We start from the raw sequence: 20,028 nt of genomic DNA, 5'->3' as shown, positions 1-20,028 counted from the left end.
TAATGCCCCATCATAATGCAAAAAGAAATGCAGGCGCATGAGTTCTTCCTCTGCAGTGCAGAGCTGACTGTGGTTATATTGCCCAGATTGATCTACATTTTCGCTGGGAATTTTCTATTGATTACTTTAGATGACTTCACATAGCAAGTCAGTGGTGGAGAAATAATAGTTGAAATTAACTTTAAGAGCGAGCAATCTTTGGTTAATTCTGATGCTGGTAAGCTTCATTTATAACAATAAAGTAATGCATAACTTCAGAAACAAAATTATTAAAATAAAGCTTGTAGGAGATTTCAAATTGTTTTATAGTGACTTGGAAATGCAATCGAAACACCAGTAGAAACACATGGAAATTATCTACCAAAAAAAAAAAAACAAATAAAATAAATTCAGTTACTTTTTAGAACTTGCAATTTAAGAAAGATCTTTGTGATTTGTTGAGATGAAATTTCTACATTAAATACTATAAACCAACTTTTCACTCTTCATTTAGAGGTCATTGGGTTTCTATATTCTGGCTTCATTGATCTCTATCTTTTTAGAGACTCGGCTGTACAAATAGAAGAGCAAGTGAGGGCTTTATGTTTCGTGGGTGACCACTTCCATACTCGTCTTCTGAGACAATTAACAAGGATGCAAATCAATACGCCTTGGAACGATGGTTTCTAAAGAATGAGCATTGAGCTAGGCCAAAGCAATCTTCAACTGGTTCCAATCATCTCACTCTCGTTGGCTATAATTTGGATGAACTTAAGTGTCCAGAGAAAGGTGATAAATATGAAGATACTATTGCATTTATGCAGGAAATTGATCATGCCATTCCATCTTTACTTCTGGAAGGAGGAATTCCTTTAGTTTCTAGACTCCTATTTTCTCTCTTCCTCAAAGCAAAGCCTCTTAATCTATTTGATATTAATTTATTCATAATACTTTTACTTATTATTTGGGAACTTCACATCATACACCCTTATCCCACTCACTTCCCAGTGCTCCCCGGCTTAAATATTATTTGCTTATTCATTATTTTTTAGTCATATGTCCATACTATTTCATATTGGCAAACATGCATAGTGTTAGGTTTAATTATGGTGTTTTAGAGAAAGGAGATTAAATAATTTCTAAGCTTCTGTAAATCTTGCTTTGCTGACTTGTGCATGTGGGAATTTTGTTTCTTTCTGAAATCTCATGGTACTTTTCTGAGGGATCTCACTGGCTGGTATTTGTTCAAGAGAGTAAAATCAATATTTTTATTAATTCTTCCCTTTCCAGCTTTCTTTTACTCTCCCAGCTGTTCTCAGCTAGCTCACCACTCAAGCTTTCTCAACTTAATTTTATCTTATATCACTCTGTTGGTTTTCTATAGTCTACCAACACTCTCTTTGAAATGCAAAGTAGACGGTTCTTCATATACCTGGATTCAAAAATAGCATCAGGCAGTTGGGTAGAAATGTCTGCATCTTTCTTTTGCTTCATCATTTGTGCTTTTTCACTTACAACAACCTATGTAGTGCTGTGCACCAGGGTCATAGTGTGTGTCTGTCATCTTGCTAGCTACTCTCTTCTTCATGATGTTACTCAGTGTTGTGAATTTTCTTAACCTACCTAGGATCTTGCAATTTTACCATAGACCTTGAATTTTCTTCCCATGTAATCAGCAGCATAGTTTTATTTCTTTTTACATGTCTCCTTGGTCTTACAGGTCTACTTCATTCTCAGAACATTTTCTTCACCTGTGTATAACCCAATCTTCCTTGTGATTTTCTTCATCACATAGTGCCCTTACTTGCTTTATTACTTGAATGTATTATAGGTTGTATTTCCATTGCTACTGAAGAATGGGACCAAGAATAACCCAAGGGGGAAAAAATCTATATTACTGGGAAAGTTACAAGTATTGGGGTGATTCATGAATCATACTTTCCCTCTGTACAATCAATCAGCAACTAATGACACTTCAATTTTACTTTGATGTTGTTGTAACAGGGTGTATAAGTGTGTGTGGGCGTGTGTGTACGTGTGCAATCACCAGTGTGCATGTGCATACAGAAACATGCATGTGAATTCGGGAGGACAAATTGTGCCAGTAGGTTCCTCTCCTCCATTGTTTCAGTTCGAGGCATCAAAATCTAGTTCTCAGGGTGGCTGTAAGTGCTTTTGCCCAGCAAACAATGTAAATCAATTACTGTATTTGTTCCTTCTTAAAATAAAAGCCTTTCTGTGCTCTGACTGGCACAGATTAGCAGGTTAGTACAATAGTCTCAAATAAAGAAAGTGAATGAAGTGAAAGGGGAAAAAAGGAAACAGAAATGAAGGATGTGATGTCATGCGGATGTCATGGGGATGCTTGGAGTACACAGGAACTGAAAACCAATAGGCTATTTTGGGATTAGTGAGATGGAACGGTGGATAAGGGTATGTGCTGCCAAGCCTGGTGTGCTGAAGTTGACCTGTGATCTGCCTGCTTGTGTTTACACACCTTCGTGCAAACATATACACAGAATAAAGAGATAAAAAATAAATTCAGAATGTCATTCTGTTTTGTGGGTTAGAAATATTCAAAGTTGTTTGGGGAGGTCTAACTAAAACCTTACATAAAAATGCCACGAAGCAATATGTTCTTTTAATTAATTCATTTTCAGAGCAGTTTTAAATTCTTAAGAAAATTGTTCAGAAGATACAATTTCTCCCAAGGACATTCTTTGTAATGGGATCAGACTTGATAATAAAGGAAGAGTGACAGATCTCACCATCACTCAAAGTGGTGAGTTGTGGTATCTCATTGCTTCTATGACGTATAATCTCAGGATAAATAGGATGTGGAGTACCTCTTAGTCTTGGCCATCTTTACATGTTTATTTTAAGATTTATTTGTATGAAATTTGTTGTTAATATTGGTTATCCCTGCTCTGAAATACATACCTATAATATGTACCTTTTATTGTCATCCTTGACAGTGACTTCCATGGAGCAAAAGTTTTTATTGAAATAGCTTACCTCTTCCTTATTTCATAGACTGATGCTGAGGTCTAACTTCACTGTCAGAACTGAGGGCATATGGATTTTTCTCCCATCTTGTATTCTAGGCATATTATAGGTTTGCTTTTTACACTTACCTTAAGGCAAGTGTACAGTATGTTTTACAGTGATCTATGATCCATTTGCGTTAATTTGAGGAAAGTGCCTTTTGTCCTTGTACACAATACTTCACATGTTCGTGTTCTATTACCATTTCTTGAGACTATCCTTGCTCCATAGATTTGCTTTTGTTCCCTTGTCAAAGAACAGTTTTCCACAGAGAGTTTGTTTAGGAACTCACTATTCTCTTCTATTGATCTTTTGGTCTGTTCTTTCAGTAGATACTATCACAATTACTGTACCTTTCTGGTGAGCTTTGGATTTTGTTTGTTTCCATTGTTCTTCTGCAATACTGAATGGTCATTGATGACTGGGGCACAGTGCTGCTCTCCTACAAAAATGAGCAATTGATAACTGATAATTCTCAACCTGGAGTTTCTTAGTGACATATCCAAGTAAATAGTGAGGTTAAGCATACTTGCAATGGGCTCTAAAGAAAGTGAACCTAATACTGCCAGAGATTTTGTTGTACTATTAAAAGGAATGGAGTGATGGAATATGGAGTGAGTGATACATGGCAAAAACAAGGGAATGCTCGTGTGAATAGTTTAGTGGAGGAGAAAAATATCACTGCAGCTCAGTGGGGCGGGTTAATATCTCTTAGTAGCATCTTAAATTAGCACACCTTGATCAGGTACATTAGCAAGAAGGACACTCTATCGAATGTGAATATGAGTAAGTACATATAGTGAAGACATGCTTGTGTCTGAAACATTCTCTGTCAGATGATCTGCAGAGGAGAGTGGCAAAAGGCAAAACATGCTAGAATTGAAGGTGAAGGAAAATAAATTAAACAATAATCTTTGAGAAGAAGCTGACTAAATTAGCAAAATATATAAATAAATTCTAGAATTAAGGGATGAGCTAAAGGCATGGATCATGAATATAAGTAGTCTGGGGTGTTTCTTCTGACCTCAAAATTACAAGCACTGTGGAATATGGGCAATGCTATTGTTTAGAAAAAAAAAGACTTAACAACAAAGGAAAGGTTTTGACTGTAAAATGGGGGAGAAAACAATGATTGAGCACAAAACATACAGAGTGAAGAGTGTGATTCCATACGTTAGGATGAAAAATGAAAGGGAAATGTCTCATAGGTGCTCTGAGTTTTCAATACTGCTAAGGTTGGGTTGATATGTGAAGTAAGCTATTGTATAGGGGATTGTGACTTGGTAGTACAATGCATGGCACTAACAGAATAAACCAGCTTTAGAAACATGTTTATTCATTTTAATACAAATATCTGACCATAGGACTTAGTGTCAATATTGGGGAAAAGATAAGAACATGTACCATAGACCACCCAAACAGAAGTACAGCATTAGAAGGATCATCCACATAGCTACTTTAGTATCCAAATTATTACATGAGAATTGGTGCTTTCTAAAAGATTGAATTTTTTAGAAGATATTCCAAAAGGCAAGGTGTAAAGGATTGGTAACAAGGTTTGCCTGATGACAAGTTTAGGCTTTGAGGTACCCAAACTCAGTCGTTCAATTTTGCATGACAAGAACTTTACCAGCTGAGCCAATTCCCTAGCCACCATTTTTTATATTACTTGTAGTCAGTATGTGCTTATGCTTATGTTTTAAAAAGCAATTTAACTCTTTTACTTTTTTTTTACTTTTATATTTAGTATACTTAAGTATTAGTATATATAATAACAGCAACAGAACTATCTATTTGATGTTTTCTAGAATCTTACTTTGTGGCTTTGTCCAGGTCTTTTTCATCACTCATATATATATATATCACTCATACATATTCACACAAAAATATGTCGAAGAATGAGTGAAATGTGTGTTGTTTTGTTGCTCTTATGGTTGCAGTCCAAGGTTGAGCCTAGACGGCTCATACATGCCAGGCAAGCACTCCATTACTAAACCAGATCACCAGCCTCCCCTACCAGTTTTGATATTGAAATCTCAATAACTCTCTCCTTTTTCTATGTCTCTCTCCTCTCCTTCTCCCTCTCTTGCTCTCATTCTCACAGTATTCATACTTGACTCAACAATGCCTAAAGTCAATGAATGATTTGAACTTCATCCTAAAACTATACAGTGTTCTTAGGACAGAATTATTTTAATTTACCCTTTTCTTACTTTTATGATGTTTTGCTTTAAAATTTTAAGGAATATTATAGGAAGAATATTGAAAGATAAGCTTAATGCATGAAGAGAAAATGAGTCTCTCATACTTGTGTCCATTTTACCCAAGATTGTTCATTTTATGGTAATTAATGTTCCATTATCTATTGAATCACATGGAAGGCAGGTGCAGATGAAGCAGTATTTTTCCTGAGTCTAAGATAATCAATAAGTTTTAGTGGAAGCACATCAAACTGCAGCTCTAAGATCTACCCAAAGAAGCAGAGTTTAAGAAAGCATATTTACTAGTAAATCATAATACCATCCTGAACAGAAATGTAGCCACAATTTCAAACTGATTCGCATTAGGTTTTACCTCATAACTGAGAAGAGAGTGGCATGATAAATCACATCATAGCTTTCATATCTTTGTGTATGTACTTTATATTTATTTTAACCTTATTAAATAATTTTAAGGTTTTATGTATTATTTAAAAGTGGAGGTCAGCTAGATGAAACAGTACTTAATGGCATGTACCACCAACCCTGACAACCAAACTTTCTAGAACTTTCCATCCATCCTTCAATCCCACAGGGTGAAAGAAGAGAAAAGACTTCCAAAAGCTGTCCTTTGGTCTTTACTTACAGACAATAGTGTAGGGTGCATGAATGTCTGTGGTGCAAGTACACATGCACACACACACACACACTTAAATGAATAATAAAATAATAAAATTGTTTTAAACATTTTATGTATTGCGTATTTAATTAGACCCTAGAACTTTAAATCACTTCATTTCTGTTAATTTGTTATATGTCATGTTCATATAACAGAGAAATATAAAAATGATTTCAAAGCAAATAAAATGCATTTTATGCTATATCTTTAATAAAATAAGAATTATAAGATAAATTTTAATTTGGAACTTACGTGCAAGAAAATTCTCTTCATCCAGATTTGATTATAGCTTTCTTCCCTTATGAAATTCATAAAGGTCTGGAACGTTCGCAAGAGTTAGCTATGTGTCCAGGCAAATTGTGTGTTAAGAAAACCACAAAATCTGTGTGAAAACAAGTGCAATTTCAGATGCAAAAAGCCGCATAAGTGATAAACAGTTAGCTGATCACTACCAAGGTGTGGGTTAGAATGACTAAAATGTATTAGGTGTGAAATGAAGGCTTAATTGGTTTTCAGCATTAAGACTCCCTGATCTCTTCTAATGCCGACAGCAGAGACTTCTCAATAGGAGTTGCCTTCACTCTGGATTCATCTAGTTAGTGCTTTCCTTTTCTTTAATCCATATACAGAGAACAGGTGTGATTGGCCTATTCATGCAATAAAAGAAAGAGAATATTGCCCTCTTGTGTTGAGAGATTTAGGAGACCCCAATATTGTTTAGAAATAAATACTTATTAATAAAAATAAATGTCTTTTTAGTTTATTTATTTTACATCTGACCTCATTTTCATCTCCCTCCTCTCCTCCATTCCCTCCCCTTCTTCTGTCCTGCTCACTTCATTTCTACTCCTCCCCTGTTTCTGTTCAGAAAGTGATAGGCCTCCCATAAATACTAAATATCAATAATTAGGCCATTTTCTTAAAACTGCTAAGCAAATGTTAAAAGTATTTACTAGCCATCTTTAATAGAATACTTCTATGGCATATTGCTTGGGCTAAAGCTAATGATTTCATTTTAATAGTTTGCATATTGTTTTAAGGGCATCATTTATTTCTATCACTATCTTGTGTAATATACTTCAGGAAAGTGTACTTATGGTATGCAACCTCCTACATGTTTATAAATACATTGTTTTTATTGCCAAAATAGCTTTAAATATTCTTGTCTTATTAAAACCTAAGGAACACAGTGTGTAGCACAAGCTATTCTGTTGATGTGGGTAGTTTATAGGTGTCATGAAGCCTGGCTCTGCCAAGTGAGAACTTAATTTGCCTTCCTGAAATCCTGCAATATATAAAGCAGAGGACAGAGTGGGAAGTTCAGTGGAAAATGATCCCTAGACAACAACATAGACTGGGAGTTTATGACTGAAGCAGAAAGGACAGGGTACATGTCATTGTATTTATGGTAGACTGAGTGAGAGTCAAAATAATTTCTAAGATAATAGCTATACTTAAAATCAGATGAAAGTTTAGATCTCCTTTTGAATTTTTAAATAAAAACTAAATTCTGAAGGAAGTCACACCAATATTAATACACTTCCAACCTCTGTGGATCTCTGGTGACATACAAAAATGCAAATAGGATCTTGTTAATGACAGCCTGAATGTTCCTGGGTCTTCTTTTCTTTTGTCAGAAAAGAGGTCAGTCCCTTAAAGATATCGTGTGGGCAGTAAACTGGGGTGTCGTGGCTTTTCAGTCTCTCTCTAATCTTACTGCCTGGACCTCACTCTGATGTTTCACAAAGCCATTGCTGTGGGGCTCCTTGGGGAGAACTAGAGACCATACAAGGTTGCTTCTTCTTTCCCAATGCCCTGTTACCATCATGATCTTGAGAAAAACTGTGAAATCAGCACAAACAAATGACTGTATATTTGCTTGCTACTCATAAAAGATAAGCTGGTTGGAGATGGCAGGGACTAGTGATAAATACAACTTAAGGTTATTTATAAATATGTATATGCATACATAACATCTTACGAATTTAGATTCATCAAGAATAATGCATACATCAAAATAGTCTACTCACAATAATTTAGTGACAATTTGGTGTGGTTCACTGTTCAATTTTCTAAAACATAGACTTGATTATTGTTGTAGTGAAACTTTTAAAATATTATAAAATGAAGTACTAATTTCCTTAAATATTATTTCAGATTTACTGCTTTTAAAATTCAGTATTGGATTATGCTTGGAAGAAGGAAAAATATATGACTCTGAGAGAAAAACAATCTATAAAGTAGACTACAAAAATATACACATGATTTCATTAGGAAAACCCACACTAGTTAAAGAAATGTTTAAGGGTGTTCCAAATAGAATATAGGGACCGCATATTCCTGAGAGATTTAAAAGAAAGTTAGTCAATAGAGGAAGGTGTCTGCTTATAGGACTATAGACTTTTATTGTTTAAGTCATCAAGCTAATTCCTGTTTCAAAGTTGTTTACCTAAGCTCTGACTGGTGCTTATATAACAGTATATCATTCTCACAGAAAATTCAAAAATACACAAGGTAAAAGACAGAGATAATGTGTTGGTGACCAAACTGTTCCATCTCTCCAAAGAGGATGAATTTAAATATGGAAACAGAAATTTCCTATTTTTTCCAGTGATAAAACTGGTTTGTTTTTTTCTTCCATCGTTTTCTCCATAAGAGATTATGACGTTTGACTTGGAATTTTAGATAAAGAAAAGGGAATGTGTTGTTACTGATTTTGAGGTGTGTGTATGTATGTGCAAGAATTACTGGATAATATGTGGAATGTTGAAGATTTCCATCTGAGTAAATTACACTCCCTACCTTCATGACAATCTATGTGAATTTTGTCAATTGAGGTGTATTGTATAATTGGCTGACCTTGTGAAATACAGGGGAGACATACTAAAGCAATGAGCTTTGGTAAGATCATTAGGTCTTGCTCTGCTGGATTCTAGCAATGAGTAACAGAATAACAGAAGACTGCGCCTAGGAAAAGAACAAATAACCCCTCTCATTCCATAATTGAGCACGGTCCAAGAAGAAGGTAAAAGAATTGCAGAGTGTAATGACATAAACAAAACTCTTTCAAAAAGTTAAGTTCAAATGCAAAGAAAAATGTTAATGTTCTTGCTCAATTACAGATGGAGGTGAATGCAACAGAAAATATGGAGAGTTAAAGATGATTGAGTTAAAGATTCTACATAAAACTGCAAACTGAAATAAATTCAGGCCAGGGACATTATGCCAAGAACAATGGTTGTCTTTGTAGCCCTGAGACCAAGAAGAAATCAACGTGTCATTACCAAAGAACACAGAAGTGTGTGTTACTTACATTCAATAGCAAAACATTGCCACTAGCTTTGAATAGTATGGAAGAAAAAGATGAGAAAGTATGTAAGTGAAGGCCAAGAAGGTCTGTATAATCCCCAGGCACAGGAAAGCAAATGGGAAATTTGTTGCACCCCCAGGTTTAGAAACATTCATGGAAGGAGTCTAACCCACTTTCACATGTGATTTTTAACTAGCTCAACCACCACTCTCTTTTTTCTTAGCAAATCTTTTGGTGGATAGTTTAGCGATCCAGGCAAGCTGAGACACTTGCAAGCTGAAAGAGTAGACTCAGAAAAAATACAACTGATGATTCAAGACAAACCTTTTTAGTTCCTTTTGTTTTATTACCACTAGCTGTCTCATAACATCAAGTAAAACGGCAAGCTGAAAATCATGTTTGTTGTGTAATCAATCCATAAAAACAAATTACATACGATGGAAAGCACAGAGGGGTTTGTTAAACAATCTTCATTTTACTCTGGCATTCTGAGTTTTCAAAATGCTTGCAGAGTACAAACAAATTTTCTTAAGGAAAAAGAAACCATAAGAATTTGTAGAAGTGTTTTACATATAATCTTTATGGATAATACACTTTACAGAAAAGAAGAAAAAAAATTCCACCTTCAAAACAAAAGTACTAAGATTTTACCCAAACAATGAAGTGTGCCTCAGTACCGCAATTCTCCAGCCATCTGAGGCTTCCATATAAATTGTTAATATGGAGGAAGAAGAAAAGGCTGTTAGAGAATGTAAACCTTGCCATGTATATTTTTATATTAATGCCTATACTCTTAATACTAAATCCCTAAGCATAAGCTTTAAACCACCCAGCATCAAAAAACAAGAAAAGAAAAGAAACAAAAACAAATAGACTTTTGGACAGAGAAATAAATAATGAAGAGAGGAAAGTAGAAGCCTATTAAAACAATAGAACGAAGATTGTTTGGCTCATGATATGAGGCAAACAGGCTGTTAATAAATGCCATTGGTTGAGGTGTGGCATACTTCTTACACAAAGGGGAAACTCTAGAAGGAAATGCAAGCCTGCGTCTAGTTTTTGCCTGGTCTCTGCTTGATTCTGAATGCCCCCTGTCCGCACCACTCCTACGTCTTCAGGAAGCCAGGCAGATGTCACAGATCTGCCCACGCTCGTCTGGAGGTCCCACAAGAACTGTCAGGGTTGTAGGCACCCTTAAATTAGACACAGCACTCTGAAATCATCAGTCCTGGTTAATTCTGGCCCCTGTGTGCCGTAGACTTGACTGGTAATTTAGTATTTAAGGATATAAGTCAATGATGCAATCTTCAGTCTAAGAATAAGTTTCAAGTGTTGACTTTTAGATGGTTAGAATGAGAAACACAAGTGGTGTTTCTACTACTGTATTTTGAACTTCATGCAGCAAACAGATCAAATGCTCCTGTAAGCAGGAAGTATTTTTGATGGCCATGTGTTTTAAAATAAATGAGATAATTACATATTGGCCACAAAATTTTCAGAAAAATACAGTCTATTTTAAAAATCATGTTGTTTCCCCAAAAATAAGATCCAAGAAAATAGTACATACATACTTTATGTATCTGCAAGAAATAGTGATAAAGGAAATTGCCTGACATCTACTCTTCTATTTACTGACTTCCTTTCATAATCTTTTGAAGTGTGAATATAGCTGATAGCTCAGAGCTATGTACCTAGTAAAATATGATGGTACTGTATAATATTGGAGTAGTAATGTTATCATTATGTTTGAAAATGGCACTTTTAAGAGTTTCCCCTAGTAAAAATATACACTCTGGGCACTAAAATAAATTTATATTATGTCAGTAAAAATGGAAAAAAATGTGAAGTGTATAAAAGTAAGGAAATAATCAACAGGTTATTTACCAGAATGGAAAAGAAAAGATTATTTTTTTCAGAAAATCACCAAATACCAAAGCACTGTCATTTTGATTAAATGCAACACTCTATTCATTGCTCTGAATTTCCATTTTGGGAAATAGTTGTGATTTATGACATATAGCTGTTCCTGAAAGTAACATTAGGACATATTGTAGCCTAGAAGCTGATAGGAATTCCAGGTAACTCATAATGATGTCTACAGATGTTTAGTCTACAGTTCTATTGAGTTAACAGGAGTCATTTTCAGACTCAGAATCATCACAGACTATCTGATCTTGAGCTATAATACTACTTACATTTATAATTTTCTGAAAACTGGGTTCAATGATTTGTGACCTCTTGAACAATGAGTGTGTCTCAAACACTAGTCCATGGCACAAAGCTAACCTCAGCTGTACTGACATACACATACTCAAACACAAACACATGCATGCACACACATGCACACACAGACACTCTCACACACAAACACACAGCTAACATCATTTTTAAGCGCTGCTTACTTTTATGGTATGTAAAGTTTGTTGGGATTTCTCTGATAGATTTCTTTCATTTTCATGTATGGAAAAGGAAACATCTCTTTGAAAAATAGTTACAAATTTGAAAAGTCACCGCTAAAGATACTGGTGCATTAGAACAAATGGTTAGCTATGTAAGCAATACAGTTTTAATTAAGTACATAACATTTGTTAATACAAAATGTAAGTAATTATCAGTAATATTCTTGACAACAGATGCAATTCTGTGGAATGTAGCAACACAGAAATGGAGCAAGTGTGTGTTTTCCCCTAAGAATTACCAAAAGTTAAACCTAGCAAAAATATTGCAACCTTTGACTCATTCCACCTCCCAACTTCTTTTGAGTTAACCACGTTAACTCTCTAGTATGACTATTTTAACTCTTAGCATTGAAATAGCAGTATTCCCATTGGGTTTAAAATTACTTATGTGGACTATTGTAAGAATTACTTATTGTAAGAATGATGCACAGAAGCATATATGTTATCCAAATCCCAAAACAGGACTAGGAAGGCACTCCTAAAAGTTTCCTTTTCACTCACTGGAGTAAGGCTGTAGTCAGGATCGAACATTTGGGAAAGGCTTTGATTGCTGTGAAGAATAGAATGGGCCATGCTCTTAATGTTTACAAACTTCTTTAAACAGGTGAAAGTCAGATTTAGTATATTTGAGCTAAAGCCTTATTTGATTTCCTTGGTGGGATGATTTGGGAAATACTGGCTTTTCAGATACACCAGTAATTCGCAGAATGCCTTGCTGGTTTTCTGTGCCAGATGAGCCAGGAAAACCAGAAGAAAAAGTTCCCTTATGATTCTGTTTGATGCTAGCAGGTCATCAGGAAGCTTGGCTGAAGGTCAAATTTAAATTTTAGCATATCAATTTGCAGTCCTTAAGAAGGAATACTACACATTTTTATATTTGTGAAACAACTTTTCAAATAATCTTTCTATTATCCTGGACTTAATTTCCTTGATTTTTCATGACCATTTCCAAGTGTGTTTTTAAATGATCGAAATGATCTTGATATATGATTTATTGGGTAAGTATTGTATTAATATTACATTATATATTGTAATATATTATCTAATACTGTATATACATGCAAAGTAATATTCTAACATCAGTTCATCTCCCTACCTTCAAACTCAGCCTTGTCCTTGCCCCTTTCCTAGTGTAAGAGACAGAGCACTGGGTAAGAGAAGCAAATAGACAAGACTACATCTGCTTGACATTCTACACAATATCATCACAACATCTCTTAGCGCCAATGCAGGACATAGCAAACATGACTCATTTAACATCATCAAGGCCAGACTTTTTCACCTTAACAAGCCACTATCATTAGCGAAGGATAAATGAGAAAGCTGAATGCAAAGGTTATGTCCTCCAGTTAAAACATAAGCTGGCTGAGAGCACAGGCATGTACCATTGTGATATATGCATCTATCATCTTAATTCAGAACAAACTGATGTTAAATAAATGTCACATTTAAATTTTGATTATTCTTTGGGTTGACAGATTCTAGTCCCATATGTTTTTTTCCTCTTTTCACTATTGCATATTAGAAGGAACTGTTCTAATACTTAAAAATGATATCTCATCATTTTTGCATTCAAAAAAAAGTTCACTATCATATGTCAGACTAGAAAACTTACCAAAGTATTAACATCAAGAATCAAATTTTCTCTTCCTCCTTTGCATCTCTTCAAGAGAACTAGTGGGAACTGATTTCAGTGTGTCTCAGTATGTGTGGATATTCGAGCAAAGTCAAAACAGACTTCCAAAGAGTTTTATAGAAGCCATGGCAATCTAGATGGACCATGTGTCTAATATTAAGACCCAAGTTATCAGCAGATACTATTAGGATACTGTCATTTTAACAGGACTAGAGTAATCTTTCATGGGTTCCATAGATATCAACAACCATGTAAACATAAACAGGAACACACTTTTTTTGGTTCTAGCTATCATGTTTCTCCTCTTTTTCAGATAATGCTTAAAGGACTCTGCAGAATTTCTTGGTATTGGACAGAGAGTCTATGCTGTTGCCTTCCTAGTCCACTGTTTACAGGATTTGACTCATTTGTGACCACTTCGAGAATCTCCCATGATTTGCAATGGTTACATGAATGCTTGGGAAGGAAAATTTGCAACATCTTACTACATGTTCTCCATGGCACCCTAGGGAAAGAAGCCGGAAAAAACTCAAAAAGCACTGATTTTTAAAATGAATCTTATTGTGAGGTTTCGGAGAAGCTTTCGAACACTTATTGTTCTTTTAGCTACTTTTTGCTTGGTGAGCATCTTCATTTCTGCCTACTTCTTGTACTCTGGCTACAAACCGGAAATGACACTGATTGAAACTACTGCCGAAGCAGAATGTACTGACATCAAAATCCTCCCTTATCGGTCCATAGAACTGAAAACCGCCAAGCCTATTGACACATCCAAAACCGACCCCACGATCCTCCTCTTTGTAGAGAGTCAGTATTCTCAGCTCGGTCAAGATATTATAGCAATCTTGGAGTCCAGCCGTTTTCAGTACCAGATGGTCATTGCTCCAGGCAAGGGAGACATACCACCTCTTACAGATAGTGGCAAAGGGAAATACACGTTGATTATTTATGAAAATATTTTGAAATATGTCAGCATGGACTCATGGAACCGGGAGCTTTTAGAAAAATACTGTATAGAATACAGTGTTAGCATAATTGGTTTTCATAAAGCCAACGAGAACAGCTTACCAACGACACAACTGAAAGGTTTTCCTTTGAACTTATTCAATAATCTAGCTCTGAAGGACTGCTCTGTGAACCCGCAGTCTCCTCTGCTGCACATTACCAAAGGCCCAAAGGTTGAAAGGGGACCTCTTCCTGGGGAAGACTGGACGATTTTCCAATATAACCATTCTACCTACCAGCCAGTGCTTTTAACGGAGTTACAGACAGAGAAACCCCTCCCTTTCTTGTCCAGCAAAACACTCTATGCCACAATAATTCAGGATCTGGGGCTCCATGATGGGATCCAGCGTGTTCTATTTGGTAACAACTTGAACTTTTGGCTACACAAGCTCATCTTCATCGATGCCATCTCCTTCTTGTCAGGAAAAAGGCTGAGTTTGTCCTTGGACAGGTACATCCTTGTGGACATTGATGACATATTTGTGGGGAAGGAGGGAACAAGGATGAATGTCAAAGATGTGAAGGTAAGATCATGGATAAAGGATAACTTAATTTGTGATTTGTTGACTTTGTGGTTTTGATAAAATATAATCTTTAAAATACTTTATACCATAATCATTGATTCAAGCTACTGCTTAACTATTGTGTACACACACACGAGCACAGACATACACATGTGCACACAAAGACCTCTCTCTGTCTAAATACACAACAAAGTAGAATAGAAACAAAAATGTGCCAGAGTGTAATTGAGCTGCACCCCCTGAATTTGTGTCCCAACCAAAAACCCAGAAACGATGCAAGCATCCTTTCAACTTTCTTGAAACATTTATACAATTGCAAATATTGGCATTAACAAAAATAGTTTAAGAGGGCTTGACCTTAAGAAGCTCTCATTTTTATCTCTTCTAATTTATGATATTGTTTTGGGTAAGAGGGCGGTATTTCATGGCGATACTCACTGAAGCCAAGCAAACTGACCCTGTGGCTGCTACTAAATATAGAAGAGGCCAACTACAAAGCTGAGCAGGGTGATGCACTTCTATTCGAACTACTTGGGAGACTGAAGCAAGAGTTAAAGACAACCAGTCTAAAGAACATACCAGAAGGAAAGAACAAAAGTAATAAAAATATAGTAACAAGGTTAACTAGTCTGAGAATAATTTTCTAAGTTTCAGTCTGACATTCTCATATGTCATTTCAATAGTATCTTGTCTTGGTTTGTATATAACTAAATTGACCCTGTGCAGAGTATTTTAGAAAATATAAACACAAATTTTAGTAGCATTAGTATTATATAAAAGGACTAACGATTGCTGTGTTTGTTGTTCTTTTTTAAAAATGCTCCAAGATCCCCACGGCAGTAGGCAGCAGAAATGGCTGTCGGTCCCAGAGCGGCGGCCCAAGGGGCGGGCCATGTGGCGGCAGACAGCAGGCCCTGGGAGCAGCCAGTCCCAGGCAGAGATGGCTGCTGGTCTCAGAGCAGTGATGGCGGGCCATGTGGCAGCAGGCAGTGGGGGGACAAAGAGAGAGGGGGAGAGAGAGAAGAGGAGAAAGAGAGAGAGAGAGGAGGAGAAAGAGACAGAGAAGGGGGGGAAGCAGAGAAGTGGGGAGAGAGGCAGAAGCGAAGCTGCCTCTCCGAGAGGAAGATGGAAAAGAGAGAGAGCTCAGGCCAGAAGCTGAAGATCAGCCTGCCTCAGCAGATGGGGAGGGGAATGGGTGTGGCTTGTCTCTTAAAGGGACCAAAACCATAACATTCCCAGGTCTTCCTTATAATAAAAAGCACGCACGTCAAGGAAGCAGAAAAGGAAGGGCCCAAGATGGCGCAGGCAGGTCAGAGGTAATGAAAGTGGGCGTGGCTTGTCCCTTAAAGCGACAGGAAAGCACAACATTCCCAGTTCTTCCTTATAATAAAAAGGAGGAGACCAGGCACCACAGCCCAAAGGAACTCACGGCACCAATCTTATTCTTAAAAAAATATCCCTGGGGTGCCCCCGCCCGGCAGCAACCTCAGGCGGGTCCCAGCAGTCTACAGTCGGCGGTGGTGGCGGCAGGTCAGACATATAAACACAGGAAATTGCCATATAAGAATTTATTAACAAGGAGAGAAAGAAATAAAGGGAAAGAGAGGGGAGAGAGAGAGAGAGAGAGAGAGAGAGAGAGAGAGAGAGAGAGAGAGGCAAAAGCCCCGTGTGAGAAGAAAAGCAGGAAGAGAGCGATGTCAGGATGGGGGTCAGAAGTTAAAAGGAGTGGGTGTGGCTAGGGCAGGGACCAAAAGAACAACAGTGTTGCTTTTCTCAGTCTTGATATTTAGCTGTTGCCTTGCAAAGATGAACCCTGCACACTACTTCAAATAACAGCTTTAATCTAAAATGTTATGACCACTAGTAGATAAAGGATTCATACCAGTAATACTAGTTCACTTTTAAAAATAAAATTCAAAGTCTATGAAGGTCAGCAAACTCTTTCTAATGAGTCTCTGAGCAAAACATCAGGATATGGATACACACAAATCATTAGGATCAGATACAAAGTGTTAAAGTGTTTAAGTGGTAGCAGTTGAGAGTTCTCTTTTTTAATGAATTTATTATTCCCTTCAATTAGTTCAAGTAACAATGTTTTATCTTAAATTTAAAAGAGGTCATGTGTTTCAAAATGCTCTCAGAGTGTTAAATTTCTAATTTGAAATCTGAGAACAGGAATTTATAATTTGGACCCAAAGAACAACATAAATCAAAAGAGTGTTAACATTTAACCTAAATTAGCAAACTCAAATCTAGCTAGGACATTTATTTGTAAGGAAAAGCTGATGGTTCTTCACCAATACTCACTAGATACACAAAATACTGATGACTTCTTAAACTGTGTAACTCAAGCAAGATAACAGAATATTGAAACTCAACAAAGTTGTGAAATTTTTATATAGAAAAAGAGCTGAACATCAGACAGTGGTGGCAAACACCCTTAATCCCAGCACTTGGGAAGCAGAGGCACGCAGATCTCTGTGAGTTCAAGGTCAGCCTGCTTATATATTTATATAGGGCATAGCTAGATCTTGTGGTAGGTCTATTTCCAACTTTTCGAGAAAATTCCACTCTGATTTTTATATCAGCTGTACCAGCTTACACTTACTTGCTTATTATAACTTTCTCCACATTCACACCTTCATTTATCATCAGATATATAATATGTTGTTTTACTTCTTTTCATTTATGTGGATGGGTGTTTGGCCTACATTTGTCTTTGTGCCACATGTGTGCCTGATACCCATGGAGGCCAGAGGAGGGCATCAGATCCCCTAAAATTGGAATCAGACCATTGTAGGCTGTCTACTGTGAGGGTACTGTGGATTGAACAAGGGTCATCGAGAAGAACTGCCAGTGTTCTTAACTTCTGAGCAATCTCCCCAGCCCCAAGGCTGAGACCCTTACATATCTTCAAAAAATGCATCTATTTCTCTTTGACTATCAACTGTACATAAGACAAAATGGCATGATCTAATTAATAAGATAAAATTTATTTAAGGTTCTATATGATCCACCCCAAATTTACCTCTTCTATACCTATCGTTACTACTTTGCAATATACAGTGTTCTTGTCTGATTAGTCCACATTTTTATTCAACTAAATCTTCTGTATTTCTGCATCTGTAGTAAAGAGGCTGCTTGTTGGTTCCCTGCAGTTTAGCCCCAAAATAATCACACAGAAACTCTATTAATTAAATCACTGTCTGGCCCATTAACTCTAGCTTCTTATTGGCTAATGCTTACATATTAATTTAACCTATTTCTATTAGCCTGTGTATCTCCACTTGGTTGTGGATTCCTGGCTAAAGTTCCAGTGTCTCTTTTCAGCGGGGCTACATGCCTTCTCTCGAACTCTGCTCTTCATTCTCCCAGCATTTAGCTTAGTTTTCCCTGCCTAGCTCTGTTTCCCTATAGCTCTGCTATAGGCCCAACACAGTTCCTTTATTTATCAATGGTAATCACAAAATACAGAGGGAAGTCCCACATCATGCTTCAATATAATTTATCAGCTTCAGTGTTACTACTAAAATTCATAATGCTCCCATTTAAAATAATACAACAAAGTGTTATAAGGTAGAATAATGATTCCTAGAGGCTAGGAAGGAAGAGAGTGGGACACAGAAGGTTATTGCACAGTAGCTACTAATGTCCCTTTAGGATGGAGAAGGTTTAGTGTTCTTCAGTCCAGTAGCTGGATGCCTATAGTTCATAATGATCTGCTTTAAGTGCTGTGGCAAACTAGCAAGCAGGAGTCAGAAGTCCCCAACCATAAATGATTGGAAAATATTAATTGCCCTGACTTAATTATTTTACAGTGTATATACTTTGAAACATCACACTATACCAATGAATTCATAACATTATCATGTGTTAATTAAAAAGAAAAAATTAAAAGATATCACGTCCCTTTTCTTTTGCAAATGTGTCATCTTTTCTAGTGATCTCAGCAGATGGTAACTTTTCTTTAACCTGAGCTCTTAATAATCACCAATCTCTTTCTTAACATTTTTGTGAACATGAGACAACTTGAAACAACTTTTCTCATTCATTTAATTGTGTCCTAAAATATGAAGGAAGCAACCTTAGATATGGATTGTAAAGTATTTAATTGAGAATTATTATACAATATTTAACTGTTAGTGAGTAAATATTTAATAAATCGTAAAATCATTGATTTATTTCCAGAGAATGGTTTAGGATAGTTTCCAATGTTTGGATTTTTGTTGACGCCAGATGTGTATACCCAGAGAAAGAACAAAGAAGAAAGTATCTTAGATCAGGAGGAAGATGTACCATTATGCTGTTCATTACAGCACATGGGGAAGGGTGAGGGGCAGGCAGAATATAAACCCTAATATCCTGGGAAGGGGAGGGAAAGTGAAAATCCCTGGAAGCTCAGCCTGTTCTCCTCATCTAGGCTTCCCCAGGGGATAACTGCGCCGAGGACCTAACAAGATCAGCAGGTGTGCAGCAGTGGGTGTGAGGGGTGTTATTCCAACATCTTCATTTGGTACCATCAATAAATAAGTACCATCAGATGCTGTGCATATTGGTTCCTTTTTTCCATAAACACTGATTCATGCTATGAATTTACATCTTTTAGTACATCCAGTTTTAAAGAGCAGAAGACAAAAGCTCTACACAGAAAATTTTGACTAATTTAGTAAAGGTCTAGTAGTGCCCATGTGTGTGTGTAGGTGTGCAAATGCCACAGCGTGTTTGTGAAGGTCAGAGGACAACCTGAGGTGTCAATCTCGACTTCCTCCTGTTTGATACAGATTCTCCTTCCTAGTTTGATGTTACATATATGAACCAGCACTTTCTAGTTTGCTTGAAAGAACAGTCACCAGTCAGGATATATTTCATCGTAACTTTCTTTTCTTTAAATTCTTAACCTCAGGTACTCATGATGGTCTTTTTCCATTTGATTTCCGTGAGGTAGCACAGTATATTTAGCTTAGTGAACTCAAAAGACTGAATTTGCTCCATAAGGAGATATCTTTAAGGAAACAATGAGATCTTTTTCATTTAAAATTAAACTTTCAAAATCAGGTACAGGTAAACATTTTGCTGAGAATGAAAAACATAAAAAACTATGTACCATGAAAACATCCATCAAACTGGGTATTCAGCAGAAAATATATTATATATGCTAAGTGAATAATTTAGTTTAATGTGTGTTATTGCTCA

General features: G+C 36.4%; 1 protein-coding gene across 1 annotated transcript in view; it reads left to right on the top strand.

Annotated features, from left to right (window-relative positions):
- Nucleotides 1-20,028, top strand: part of Ndst4 (N-deacetylase and N-sulfotransferase 4) — a 267,713-nt gene that overhangs the window by 10,229 nt on the left and 237,456 nt on the right. The window contains exon 2 of the mRNA XM_075981451.1: nucleotides 13,620-14,835. Coding sequence (XP_075837566.1) covers nucleotides 13,858-14,835 — 978 coding nt within the window. The 5' untranslated portion in view covers nucleotides 13,620-13,857. The remainder of the gene's footprint in view (nucleotides 1-13,619; nucleotides 14,836-20,028) is intronic.

This window comes from Microtus pennsylvanicus, chromosome 7, assembly GCF_037038515.1.
Source record: "Microtus pennsylvanicus isolate mMicPen1 chromosome 7, mMicPen1.hap1, whole genome shotgun sequence".
Classification (NCBI taxonomy): Eukaryota; Metazoa; Chordata; class Mammalia; order Rodentia; family Cricetidae; genus Microtus; species Microtus pennsylvanicus.
This window is presented reverse-complemented; position numbering and strand designations above follow the sequence as displayed.